At 47.0% G+C, this 13,433-nt stretch overlaps 2 protein-coding genes across 4 annotated transcripts; one reads left to right on the top strand and one right to left on the bottom strand.

Annotated features, from left to right (window-relative positions):
* The first annotated feature begins 2,396 nt into the window (after positions 1 to 2,396).
* LOC109783300 (protein HEADING DATE REPRESSOR 1) lies at positions 2,397 to 6,637 on the top strand. The gene is made up of 4 exons (XM_020341914.4): positions 2,397 to 2,743; positions 2,846 to 2,932; positions 5,511 to 5,881; positions 6,145 to 6,637. Exons 2-4 carry the CDS (start codon positions 2,866 to 2,868, stop codon positions 6,364 to 6,366), a joined length of 660 nt encoding a protein of 219 aa, XP_020197503.1. The 5' UTR covers positions 2,397 to 2,743; positions 2,846 to 2,865; the 3' UTR covers positions 6,367 to 6,637.
* Positions 6,638 to 7,060: 423 nt separating this feature from the next.
* Positions 7,061 to 10,323, bottom strand: LOC109783299 (uncharacterized). 3 transcript variants are annotated; one of them, XM_073502476.1, is made up of 8 exons: positions 9,958 to 10,323; positions 9,383 to 9,430; positions 8,908 to 9,011; positions 8,733 to 8,877; positions 8,442 to 8,615; positions 8,251 to 8,357; positions 7,772 to 8,034; positions 7,061 to 7,666 (listed from the first exon to the last, which is right to left on the bottom strand). In XM_073502476.1, exons 1-8 carry the CDS (start codon positions 10,138 to 10,140, stop codon positions 7,206 to 7,208), a joined length of 1,485 nt encoding a protein of 494 aa, XP_073358577.1. In that variant the 5' UTR covers positions 10,141 to 10,323; the 3' UTR covers positions 7,061 to 7,205. The 3 variants fall into 3 exon arrangements, with proteins under 3 accessions (XP_073358577.1, XP_040248895.1, XP_020197502.2); XM_040392961.3 differs by having other exon boundaries at positions 8,733 to 9,011; XM_020341913.4 differs by lacking the exon at positions 9,383 to 9,430 and having other exon boundaries at positions 8,733 to 9,011; positions 9,958 to 10,321.
* Between the last annotated feature and the right edge of the window lie 3,110 nt (positions 10,324 to 13,433).

Raw genomic sequence — 13,433 nt, 5'->3', positions numbered from 1 at the left:
TTGCGTTCTTGCGGACAAGCAGCGGACGTCCGTGACGTCCTACCCTAGCGTGCTTGTCTGTGGCACACAGACCATTCTCCCTCCCAACCAGCACCACGCCCTCTTCGCCATCGCCGCCGCCCATTTTTTTCTGGCCACTGCGCCACCACCCCACTCCCTCCATTCACCAGTTGCGCCTCGCCATCGCCCATCCCCGTCGTCGCCCGCAAGGTGTTCGGCTATTTGCCCGACTCGGCTGAGGCGCATCCACGCCCGCCTCCATCCAATGAGGTATAGTTTCATCATGGTGGACAATTCGGATGAGTTTTTTTTAACAACCTCATATGTTCATCATTGTCTGAAGAATCGTTCGACGATGATGATGATGGTGTGATAGCTGCTTTGGTTGTCAATGAGCACATTGCTAGGCAGCGACCAAGGTTTAGGGATCGATCATGAACCATGCTCTGGGTTTGAATCGTCACAGAGAGAGCGGCCATTGCCTACTCTACAATGATTATTTCAAGTACAATGACTCAATATTCCCTCCCAAGCTTTTCGAGCGGCGCTTCCGGGTGACGAGACATGTGTTCAACTGTATTCTGGAGGGAGTGGTGGCGTATGATGATTACTTGAAATGTAAGTATGATGCCCTTGAAAAGGTTGGTTTCTCCTCTTATCATACTTGAAGCCGTGACATCACAAGATACCTGGATTTGGCATTCTTTTTCCGGCATGGCAGCTTCTCATAATGTCATCAACGTGCTCTCTGGTGTTCGCGAGTCTTTCAGATGGCATACGGTCAACTTTGAGATCAATGGTCACCAATACAACAAGGGATACTACCTAGCTGATGGTATCTATCCTCACTAGTCTACGATTGTCAAGACAGTCTCCAATCCGTAGGAGAGAAGAGGGTGAAGTTTGCCAAAGAACAAGAGAGTGCTAGGAACGATGTGGAGCGTGCTTTTGGTATGCTTCGATCTCGATGGGCTATTGTTTGACACAAACAGAGGATGTGGGAGGTAATGACTGCTGTGATCATGCATAACATGATCATAGATGATTAGCGTGATGACAACCTCTTTGACCAAGGGGGGATTTCCAGGGTGAAAACTTTGAGCCTGAGAGCGACAACGTTTGCACAGTTCATACAATTTCACCAAGAAATGCGTGATTGGATAACTCATATTCAACTTCAAAACATGCAGCAACCAATAAATCTTCAAAACATGCAGCAACCAATAAATGTATCCGCTCTTCATTTTTAATGTAGTTGGTACAATTTTGAATTTATTTGGTTGTGAACTATGACATTTATTTATTATGATGTAAAACCGTGTGACTTATTTGTTTAGTTATGTGTAATGTTTTTTTATTTGATTGTGTAATTAATATGTATGGAAATTTGACAAACAACCAGGTGAACGGATCAAATGGGTCGGCCGGTTGGGCACGCCGCACAGAAATTTACGGATGAAGACAGGCGTCACTTCTATAATTCTTTTCCTTTTTGAAACGCCACATCTACGACTGACCCAAACGGACAAAAGTGGGCTAAATCCGGCGTGTTAGAGTTGGCCTAAGAGCATCTCTAGCTGACCCCGCAAAAAGCCCCGACCCGCAAAATAACCGCCAAAATGCGGGTCGGCGCGGAAAATCCTGCCCGAACAAACCCCGCAAACGCGGCCGGCCCGCAAAATTTTTTGAGTGGCGCGGCAAAATCTTGACCCCAACCCGCGAATACGCGCCCCCCCCGGCCCGTCGGTGCCCTGCATATAGCAGGAGCGGTTGGTGGGGAGGACATTTCAGCCCGCGCTTTCCCCACCTACCACCTCCCCCCCCCTCGCCCCGCCGCCCATGATTCCGGCGAAGTAGCCGGCGGGATCGCGCCGAAAGGCCGCCACACACACGAGGTTGCCCTCCGCCCCCCTCCTGCGTTGGCGGGCCGAAAAGTTGCAGATCTGCGGCCCTTCGTCGTGGGCAGCCGAATTTGGCTTTTTCGGCGGCCGGTGGCTGCGCCAAGCGATGGAATGGTCGGGGAGCACCTCGCGCAGCCCCGGCAAAGTCCCATCGCCACATGCAGGTACGGGTTCGTCCTATCGCCGCCATGGCCAAATTTAGGATTTGCGGGCCGGCATCAGACCCCGCAAAGCCGACCCGTAAAAGAGCATATTCCGTGAATATCCTTTTATACGGGTCCGTTTGGCGGGGCCCGCCACTGCGGCCGTCCGCGCCGGCCCACAAAGCCGTTTTTCCACGAATTGCAAACGCGTTTTGCGGGTCGGGATTTTGCAGGGTCTGCTAGAGATGCTTTGAGTAGGGCCTGCTTGCACAGCCCACAGAGGATCCGGGGAGGAGGAGCGCACACGGGCACGGCTACTGGTTGTTGGCGGGCGGGTAGCCCAAAACGAAAACGCCCCTGTCTGTCTGTCTGGCAGTCAAGCGTGAACGCCGTGAGTAGCCGTCCCGTCCGTCGGACGACAGCTAGTACTGGTACCAGGAAGCCAGCGCGTCACGTCACGGGCACGGCTGAAAGCCACCGTCAAGGACGCCAAGGAAACGGGAGTGGCTTCCAAGGCCACCGTTTTTTCCTTTCTGCTAGTAGCAGCAGCAACAACCCGCCCACGCCACGGCACAAGCACAGCCAGAAACCACCAGATAACGCGGCGCACGCGACCAAACAAGCTACACCGAGGTGGGGAGAGCGAGAGATTGGGAGCTCCGGCAGGTAGCAGGAAGTTGAGCCAAGGAGCCACCGGAGGTGAGCTGAGCTCCTGACCATTTCGTCCTTGTTAGACGCGGGATTTCTTCCATAGCTGATGTGTATTTGCGGCCGGCCGGCCGCTCTTGTCTTGGACCGCAGAGACCTGCCGGCCGGGGAGCATGGAGGAGCCGTCCATGGCCGACCCGCCGCGGATCTTCTGGAAGTCCAGGAGGAGGCCGTCGTCAGGTAGGAGCGCTGCTTCTTGCTGCTCCAAATCCTTTGAGCAAACCTCTTAACTCTTGAATCCGTCCTGATTTGAACTGCGCCCTTTTAAAAAAGAAGAAGATATTGTTGTTCCTTTATAAAGAAAGGAACCTGTCCGTCCTTCACCCATTCCCCATCTATCCCACAACCGTACTGCCGGTTTCGGCAAATTGCAGTCCAGATCTCGGCAAAAGCTCCCCTCATGCTTTCTCTCTCTCCTGGGAATTAATTTTGAAGTTTGCTCCTGCCATTTGTTTTTTGAAAATTATCACGAAGTCTTACACCAATTCGATTTTTACAGCCCAGAATCTCCTTCTGTTCCTCGATTCTTCGTTAGCCGAGCCTCCTCTGCCTCTGCCTCTGCCTCTGCAGAAATTAGTGGCTTCTTCCCTTTTGTTCGTCGGTTCTTTCTAGGGATGTTCATCCGTCTTCGCACGGCACCGGACCTGACGGCCTGAAACATTCCAGCAGTGAGATATTACGTGAGGAAATGGGTTAACGATTGCCACCTCACACGGACGATATATACAACTACCAATACGCGTAAGAAAATCGCAATTTCCCGCACACGTTAATCACGCATGCGGCCGGCGCAACTGATTCTTCGTTGTATATTTAGAATCAATTAATCAAAGGCCTCGCGCAAGCAAGGCCGGCCGTTCAGAGCTTCAGACCTTGGTTAGTTTGGGGGTAATTTCTCACAAAGGGGGTGGGTGCTGTGCTGCTGTAGTGCACCGCTTGCCTAGCCTTGCTTGTCGTCGCCGGCAAGATCTCTGCAGGCAGCTGTCGGCACCGCAGGCCGGCAGCTGCAGCTGCTACCCTACCCAGTAGTGGTCGTGGTCGTGCGAATATGCTCGCGGCAAGAAACCATATCCCTTTCAGTAATTTGCTGTTGTTGGGATGAGCTTTTGAGGCCCCCTCCTCTGAATATTACTACTAGTATTCTGCCTTGGGCAATGCAGCGAGATGCTCTCCGGGAGCAGGGGAAGCTTGGCTGTGAGGGCAGCAGCCAACAAGTCTGTAATTTTTTCTGAGAAAAAGAGGGCTGCAGTTTTGGTAATACAACTACTAGATGACAGAGGGTGAATGCGATAGGCTGAGATATCTATGGCCTTAATTCTCTGACCTGGTAGATAATGCTGATTGTTTATTTATGGCGCAACCCGAGGCTCGAGAGATGCGCGTGTTTGGTGACCACTCACGCTTGTTTTAGAGTTCATGTCAGAATGTTACAGTAAGTAGGTTAATCTAATGGTACTGACCAAATTACCGTTTCTGAACCTGCCAATGTTGACCAGTAGATAATGCCGGAGTAAGTAAATCAGTTTGCTGTTAGTGTGTAACCAACGAACAGATAAAAGGGTTAAATTGTTTCCACTATCCTCTCCAGAGCAGAATATTCTTTCTGTAGATCTTGCAGGGAATTCCTTGTATTATACAGTATGTGTTCTAAGCTGTCCCTGTCTATCACAGCCCTTTCTTGCTTTGCTTCCTTGTCAAGGAGAGTGCATACAGCTTGTTGAAGTACATCCATGTTCCAAATGTCAGAAAAACTCACTCTCACCTATCATCACTCCACCAGTAATCCACTGAAAAAATTTCTAGCTGATCATATTCTAGTGCCAATGGCCATGTAAATAAACAAGAATCATTTTGTTCGTGTTGATATCAATGCAGATAGGTGGAGGGCGCGGGTCCCTTTACTAGTATTAAACAAGAACCATTTTTGGTCGTGTTTCCTTTTCAAGTAATTGATGTCAATGCACACCCATGATTGAAACCATACCCCCTTTAGTAACTCCCTCTGAATTCCACTGGTATTCTGTCTTGGCGAGGCAATGGAAAAGCTCTTCAGGAGGAGCAGTAACAACGCGGCAATTCCTTAGGACAAAAGAAGAGGACACCTGTGATGGACTGAGATATCTATGGTCCACATTGGCTTCGTATAATACCGATTGTTTACAGCATAACGTGAGGCTCGAGACAGGCATGACCAGTCGCGTTTATTTGGAGTTGCTGTCAGAATGTTTACTTTAATTAGGCCGGTCTGATGATACTTTCTGAACCTGCCAATGCTCATTGTTTTTTAATATAGCTTCACCATTCATGCCGAATGGTCCGAACCTGCCAATGTTGACCGTGTTAGTAAATCAGTCTGCTCGTATTGTATAACTCATGAACAGATAATAAAAAGATAAATTGTTTCCACTTCTATCCTCTCCAGAGCTTCTGAGAATAGTCTATTAACAGATCTTGCAGGGAATTGCTTGTATTATACAGTATGCCTAAGCTGTCCCTATCTATGCTTTGCTTCCTTGTCAAGGAGAGTAGATACAGATTGAAGTACATCCAAGTTCCAAATGGCAGCAAAACTCACTCTGACCTATTACTGAATTACTCCACCAGTTGTCCACTGAAAAAACTTCCGGCTGATCATATTCTAGTTCTAGTGCCAATGGTCATGCATATCAGTCGGTATATATGTGCACTGCATTTTTGCTGGGGTAAATGTACTGACTACGGACTCACTCAATCTGACTTAACAATGTGTATGTTCCAGCCAATGGCCGGAGCTTGCAAGCACAAGAACATAGCAACGAGGCCGTTGCCACCGAAGAGGCAGCAGCGGGCAATCTTCCGGCTCAAGGAGAAGCCATGAAGATTGATGACGCAAATGCAGCAAGCACTACCACAGAGGATGATGCTCATCAGGCAGATCCGATGGCTAACCTATCTGAGAAGCGAAAGGCGCTCTTTGAGCCCCTGGAGCCGATCAATGGCAAGCGCAGCGCTGACATGCTGCTTCCGCCACCGGACTTCGAGCCTACATCGTATCCCAAGGGATGGCTGGTTGGTAAGAAGCGCAAGCTCGTCAATGTCGATGTGGTGGAAAGCATGAGGAGGATAGCGATCCTGGAAATGAACAGAAAGGTTCATGTTCTTGCTAATTATTTACCACCACATGCTAGCATAATATCATGCTGGGTATATGCCATACTGTTTTTTCTGGTAACTGCACACATGTTCGAGGCCTGAAATCAAGCATGAAACACTAACTTTACTATTAACTTATGATGACCTGTGCATTGTTCTAGTGCAGCTAAGGTAACTAGGCATTTTTTTATTGTTGCCAAATTTGCATCATAGGTTGATACGTATTATCATGTAAAATATCTCGTAAAATGACGTGGCAGGACCGTGAAATCGGCGGGCTCAATGAACAGCTAGAGGAGGACTCCCGCGTGCTGGAGCTTCTGCAGAAGCAGCTCACGGACGAGCGCAGGAAGCGGTCGGAGATCGAGAAGGAGAACTCCATGCTTCAAGAGCAGGTGTCCATGCTGATGAGCATGCTTGACGAAAACGAAGCCTTTGACGAGGAAGGAGAAGAGGCGCCACCGCCCGACTCCATCGATTAAGCATTTCCGACATCTGCAGGTTCCCCTTTTTAAGAAAAGGCATCCGCAGCATGTCCATCTTTGGGTACCAATTTGAGAGTATCCCGGAGGTTTCTATTGGTCTCTTGTGTAGAATTCAATTTATATTATTTCGTTTCATGGTTTGCATCGTGTAGGCGAAGGGTGCATGTTTTATTGTTCCTGTTCGTATCTAGGTTTGTTGCAGATGTATGGAGACATTTGCGACGCATTTTATTTGAAATGCAAGTGTGTGTATATGGTATTATGATTATTTTGCCAGTTGCTGCATTTTTTTTTTTCATATTTCGAAGTCACAATGACATCTGATCTACAAATGTGACGCACTAGTGTCATGACGTATCAGGGCTTCTCCAACGGTCCATATCACGGCAGCAAATGAATGGCATGCCAAGGGAAAATAGAGTAAAGATTGTGAAACATTTGCTAGCAGGAGAAACAATCCAAACACACTTACCAAGGCCAAAGTAACAAGATGCGGCTAAAAAAAGGAACGAGATGCAGTAGTTGAATGATCTTGGAGGGTTGGCATAACACTCTACCGGAGAAGCTGTTAATTTGTGGATACTTTGTGTGAAATTTTCCACATCGCTCCTCTTTGCAATAGCCTTAGTATCGGCTTGTTGGAGATGCCCTCACAGGCCAACGGAGAAAGTACCGAGAGAAATGTAGCAAGAACAGCGAAATGGGGTTGCGCAAATTTCAGTTGTTGCCAAATGAGAGTCAGGTAAGTTACAGACAGGAGACCAAAACAAGTCTAAGAAGGCACAGTTCCTCATGATCGAAACATTTCCAAATCCGGAGCGCTAACCGGAGTTCTCTCAATCCTCTGCTATGTCGAACAACTCTGACATAGATGGTATGCGGCGATGGATGTTCTCAAACAGACCCGCCACGGACTCCTTTCTAGAGATGGCAGGCGGTCCTGCGCCGCCATCCACAGTTCTCCCCGCAGGCGCCCATTGTTCTTCGTCTTCGAAACAAAATCCGAGTTCCTCGGCAAAGGCATCATGACCTACTTCGCCTGCAGCAATGGTGTAGTTGCGCTCAGGAACAGATACGGTGGATGGCGCAGCGCCTTTCTCAATCAAATTGCTAAGCGAGTCCACTCTTGCCAGCAGATATTTCTCATCCGCGGATGGCGGGGCATGTGTATCGCTTAAGAGGCTCTCAGCAATCTCCTGAAATTCTTTCGGCACCTCAGGGCTGGCATGATTGCACAAATTGAGGTTCCTTTGTTCTTGAGCAACAATTTTTGCTTGGACATCTGAAGCAGTGGCACCTGAGAAAGGCTTACTGTTAAAGGAATATAATCTAGTACAAGATTACAAGTGTGGCATGGAAGCCTGCCAGCCTCAAGAATTTGTCTGAAGAAGGGGATACTTACCTAAGTTCAATGGCTGATGATGCTTCACCCCATCCCTTTGGAACACTGGAGAAGTATCACATGGTAACACATGATGTGCGAACATGGATGAAGGGCCGGAACTTTCATTTGGATTTCCAAATATGGAGCTTATGTTTCCAATAAATGGAGAATCTGACATGATAATTGGTTGTCGGCTCAGCTCATTTAGTCGCTCATCACACTGAATAAGCTTTTCAAAATTTCTGCTCAACACACTCGAAGAGCAGCGCAAAACATGCCTCCTGCATTCAGAGCATTTAAAAGTTAATTTCATCTCAACAAAGTAAATGGTAAAGTTGAATAAAACAGAAACAACTAGCAGCAAGGTCTACCAAAAAAGCAATACAAAGTGCGCAACACATCTACACCATAAATCACAGCAACAACGCAACTTTCATATTTCAAGACTGATCTTTAAGTGTTAATGTAGAACGTTAAATAATGCACTAGTGCTTCACCTGCACATGATTGCTTGTCCACAAGTGAAATCTGGTGCCGCCAGCCATAATGTATGTTTTCTTGGTTGAGGATCGGTTTCTTGAAAGAAAATGGGTGGCCGAGACAACTTCAAAAAGATCGGAAACTCGTTTGAGGCAATAATGATTGATAGGTACACAAACAAACAATAAAAAATATCACAAGAACTAACCATCAGTTCCAAGGTGCCATCTCCCTCCTCAGGGCAAGTTGCCTTTATAGCAGTAATATCTAACCACTGGACCTCTATCTTACTCTTAAGACCATCGTTCAAAACTTCCCAGACAAGCTTATGCTTTGCATAGTAGCATTTTGCAACCAAATCACCTTCATACTGCGATGTGTACTGTATTAAAAGCAAAAAAAAAATGTTTTGGTTAGGCAGTATTTATGGGAAGCTTATAAATACTTCTTTCTCATAATAAAAACATATATACTGAGTTAACACAAGGAAATTGCTTACCTCCCAATTACCAATCTTAAGAAAGTTTGCAGGAAAATTTGAAGCTTTTACTACATCTTTCTTTAACGGGGGCTTGGAAACAATATCTTTCATAGCAGAACGGCCCTTGGTAGAGATTTCCTTGGTAGAGTTTTCCTTGGTAGAGATTTCCTTGGTAGAGTTTTCCTTGGTAGAGTTTTCCTTTGAAAGACACATACAAATAAGATCTACAAAAGATGGGCTCTTTTTCAACCGTAGACCAAGTGGGAGCGGTTCATTAATTATATTGACATACATGTCCTGCAAAACATAATCTCTCTATTCAGAATTAGGATCAATAAAAAGATATAGATTTCTATATAAATAAACAGATAATATTATTAATCAAACACTGTATAATTAGATGGAGCGGTAGAGATAATATTAATCAAAACCCATCATATCATATTTTGCAAAGTTTGCATTGAATAATTAAACACATTTCTCTTTTATGCGGTCAATCAATCAAGGCAAAACATTAACTTCAAAACTTAATGTTTTTTTCTTCGGATGAGTTGAACTTCCTATTTGAATTCCTCAAATAAAAGACAATGGGTATAATTTGAATTCTACGCCAACGACAAAAATTTTCTGTCGTTATATTAATATACTCAAACCCGAACCACATCTACCTGCAGCGGAGGCAGAAGAAGAGGAGGTGGCTTCGTCGTCCCGAATTCCTAAAAAGAAAAAAAAAGATAACATGTATAATTTAAATTCTACGCCAACAATAAAATCTTCGCGCCACCCTATAAAATACTAAACTCCCCAACCCCATCTACCTACAGTGGAAGAAGAAGCGGGGTGGATGCGCCGTCCCGAATTCCTCAACAGAGAAAATAATGGGTATAATTTGAATTCTACGTCAACAACAAAATCTTCACGCGACCATATTAAAAATACTAAAACCCCAAACCCCATCTACCTACAGTGGAAGCAGAAGCGGGGTGGCTGCGCCATCCCGAATTCCTCAAGAAAAATAATAACGGGTATAATTTAAATTGTACTCCAACGACAAAATCTTCGCGTCATCATATTAAAAATACTAAAACCCCAAACCCCATCTACCTGCAGTGGAAGCACAAGCGGGGATGGCTATGCCGCCCCGAATCCCTCAAAAGAAGAGAAATGGTTATAATTTAACTTCTACGCCAACGATACAATCTTTGCGCCACCATAGTAAACTACTACAGTAAAACCCATCTACCTGCAGTGGAAGCGGAAGCTGAGATGGCTGCGCCGTCCAACTCCTAACGCGCTTCTGAGTGGCCTCATTCCCGTCGCCTAACCCCTCCTCCTCCAGGGCGCCCGCCGGCGACGCACGAGGGGCAACAGTCTCCGTGTGGCTTGCACGCCGCTTCCTCCGCGGCCGGCCCCGGGGCTGCACCATGCCGACGTCCCTAAAACCCTGGACCCCAGGAGAGGAAGGAGCAGGCGGGGATCGGATCAGATGGAAGGAATGGACGGCGACGGCGGACGGGGAGCGCGAAAGGGGCCTGGCGGCGGAACACGGCGCTGGATCCGGCGCTGCTGGTTATAATCTGGGACGCGGGGACGCGCGCGGCTAGGCTTGGCTGATGGGGCTCGTGAAGGTAGGTGAGGGACGGCGTGTCGCCGATCGGTTTCTTGTGCATCGCCGCACGGAAAGCGCCCCACGCCCGGCGTGCGTCTCGGTCGGTTGCCACCCGCTTAACGTTTGCACGTACGTCCCTTGTTTTTAGAAAGAAAAGCGCTAACGGTTTGCCGGGGCCACACCACCCAGCTGCTGGTAAGGTTGTGACTCGTCACGTTTGCGTTTGTCCACATTTCTCTCTTCTTTTAGAAAGTTTGTCCATATTTCTCTCTTTTTTAGAAAGTTTGTTCCATATTTCTCTGGACGTACGTGGACGTGGATGCCTCTTCGTCATTTTGCGAGTGTCCAATGGGCAGGAGCCAAGTGGCAGCCACCGGCGGACCCGACGAGGCGAGCCATGGACGATGATGATGAAGGACGTACGGAGTCAAGACCATGCGACAAAACACCGGTGTGCTTACTGCGCCCTCGAAGGACGACACGGAGTCGAGTCGCAACGCCGTCTTCCCCGTCGCATTCCGGGACATCTTCCCCGAGCATTGTTGCCGCCATTGTGCGTGACAAGGTCGCCACCTCATGATGTTGACACTCGCACAGCACAGCGCTTGTCGCCAGGGAGCGCACGTACCACGAGCGTCCCTGGGCATGCATCATTGTTGGCGAGCCTCCGAGCTCTTTGGACCCGGGCTCAGAGGAGAGGAGGGGATGGCGGTAGACCCAGCTGCCGAATTCGCCACTGCCGGCTTCAACTTAGTGGATGCGGCGTACGGGGGCAACAACATCCGCCTCCCATCGATGGACGAGCAGGAAGCGCAATACCGACGCGCGCAAGCCTAGAAGGCGGAGGAGGCGCGCCGACGAGCGGCCTAGGTGGAGGGCGCAAGTTGGCCGAAGCGCATCTCAAGGACAAGCACGCTCATGCCTTAGCCGTGGTGACACTCATGATGAATCCGGAGATTGTCGCCGAGAACCACACGATCTTCACATCATTGGACAGTGCGTGCACAATCGATTGTGAGTGTCGCGAGCCCATTTCTCACGACATCGAATTTGCAGAGTTGTGCGAGGATATTGAAGGTGAAATCACCGACAAGGTAGAGGAGGAGCATGCCGGCAGGATATCTTTTTTTTTTAAGAATCCGGCGGGATATCCTTGACGATGTGGATTCCATCTGGCAAATGTTGACGAGGCCAGCCCCTCCAACACGGTGGTAATCAACATCTCCTCCGACGAGAAGTAGATTTTATCTATAAGTATTGATGTTTTTGCTAGTTTAATGTCAATGCGGTAGTAATGTACTAGGTAATGAATTGTACTAGTATTCTATATTTGATGCTAATTTAGTCTAGTTGTTTAATTATAAAAGGAAATGGTTTAAATATGTGTTTCAAATGAATTTGTGTGAAAAAAATATGTTCACATTTTGTAGGGATTAAGTTTTAGGGGATATGCTAGATGATAAAATGTCATTTCCCTAAAAGTTTTTTTTAGAAAAATGGGATAGGGAGAAGATTTGGACTTTTAGGACAGGGGATCTGCTAGACATGCCCTTAGTATGGTTTGTAGTGATTTCCGGTCGATTCTAGAAGTGTTACCTGTATGGATTAAGACATTGGTCTCAATTGAGGGAAACTTGCCTATAAGCTACAAACTCTTGCATTTGGAGCCTAACAACTTGGATTCCAATACAATATAATGGAAACAATCAATTATCCCCCCCCCACCTCTTTGATACACCGCTCACGGTATTACAAGTGGCCCTCAATAAGTGGACATTGGTGGGCCATCCTGCAAATTTGAAAGAAAAAAAAATCTGACCGTTAGTTCAATTGATTAGTAATAATTGCAGCAAATAAATCATATGAATGAATCCTAAAAGTGACCGAAGTAAAAGGGCACTTATGCTATGCCCCATAATATAAAGTGTGTAGTAAGTGGTTTTTTTAGGGAAAGCCATTCGCCGAGCTTTATTAGTTAGAGAAAACAGTTACATCTCTCATGAGACACTCCAGAATGAAACTGAGGGGATTAACATCTAAAAAAAGAATTACACAAAGAAAAAAATTCATACCAAGTTCATGTGCCGCCACATTGACCTCTCTATTACAATACTCAATTGAAACCATATCAAATCCAGTCCACATGATATCCCAATCATCATATATGGCTGACATCCTTCATCGTTGACAACCTGCATGCAGTAAATGATTAGCCGCTAATATGTTGTGCAAGCATCAAACCTTCTACGAAAGCATATGATTCTGTTAAGCAGTTTAATAACATGTATTTTAAAACAAAGATGTAAGCAATCGTCCAGCTTTAAATTAATAAACCCCACTAAGGCAGAATACAAATAACCTCATCCAACAACATAAAAGACATGAACAAGTCTAGGTGGAATGAGCAGATAAGTCAAGTAAGGTTACAGGGCCACCATCAACAAAAGAAGAGCACCAAGCTCGGGGAATCAGCAGAAGACAGAACGCCCTATGTCGCAACGTTCAACGTCCTGGCAATTGAGTGGATTTGACGAAGCTTTTTATTGCCAGCTGCATCCCTTGAGCATCTCGATAATTCCCCAACGACATCCATTACTGCAAGAAGATAGTGCATTGAAGGGCAATCCCCCCCCCCCCAGCGCAAAAAAAGAAGGGCAATCGGTCGGATGTGCCGAAATTATAGATCAATGGCAATCTTGTTGTGAATATGCCAAAGCGACTGCAATAGCGCCCCAACGCAACGCCACATAACAAGCTTAAAAGATCCATGGAGATAGGATCGCCAAGAGTTCAGCTCCAGACAAAGGCTTCCAACTCATACCCACCGCTTCCCTGACGGTGCCCAGGCAAAGCATGCAAGTGGGCATCGAAAGAAAGCATGATTGGCGTCTTCCATGCTGGCACAGATAGCACAGTTGCCGTCGGAAGGGCCATTCCGTTTGGCAACGTTGTTAGAGGTCGGAAGTTTATTCCTAAACATTTGCCATAGAAAGATTTTGAGTTTGAGCGGCACTCTGGCTTCCCATAGGACCCTAGCTACGTCCAGCGTAGGACCCTTGGTTAGCTTAGCGTCCAACGACTTGACCGAGAATTGGCGGGAAGCGGTGAGG

The sequence above is a fragment of the Aegilops tauschii genome, chromosome 6 (assembly GCF_002575655.3).
Source record: "Aegilops tauschii subsp. strangulata cultivar AL8/78 chromosome 6, Aet v6.0, whole genome shotgun sequence".
Classification (NCBI taxonomy): Eukaryota; Viridiplantae; Streptophyta; class Magnoliopsida; order Poales; family Poaceae; genus Aegilops; species Aegilops tauschii.
This window is presented reverse-complemented; position numbering and strand designations above follow the sequence as displayed.

Bases quoted from the DNA above. Each gene is read 5' to 3' on its own strand.
- LOC109783300 (XM_020341914.4), top strand. From the start codon at position 2,866: ATGGAGGAGCCGTCCATGGCCGACCCGCCGCGGATCTTCTGGAAGTCC. The intron at 2,933-5,510 runs GTAGGAGCGCTG...TGTATGTTCCAG, and splicing joins CAGGAGGAGGCCGTCGTCAG to CCAATGGCCGGAGCTTGCAA. The intron at 5,882-6,144 runs GTTCATGTTCTT...ATGACGTGGCAG, and splicing joins TCCTGGAAATGAACAGAAAG to GACCGTGAAATCGGCGGGCT.
- LOC109783299 (XM_040392961.3), bottom strand. From the start codon at position 10,140: ATGGTGCAGCCCCGGGGCCGGCCGCGGAGGAAGCGGCGTGCAAGCCAC. The intron at 8,616-8,732 runs GTAAGCAATTTC...CTTTTAATACAG, and splicing joins TTAAGATTGGTAATTGGGAG to TACACATCGCAGTATGAAGG. The intron at 7,667-7,771 runs GTAAGTATCCCC...AGCCTTTCTCAG, and splicing joins TCATCAGCCATTGAACTTAG to GTGCCACTGCTTCAGATGTC.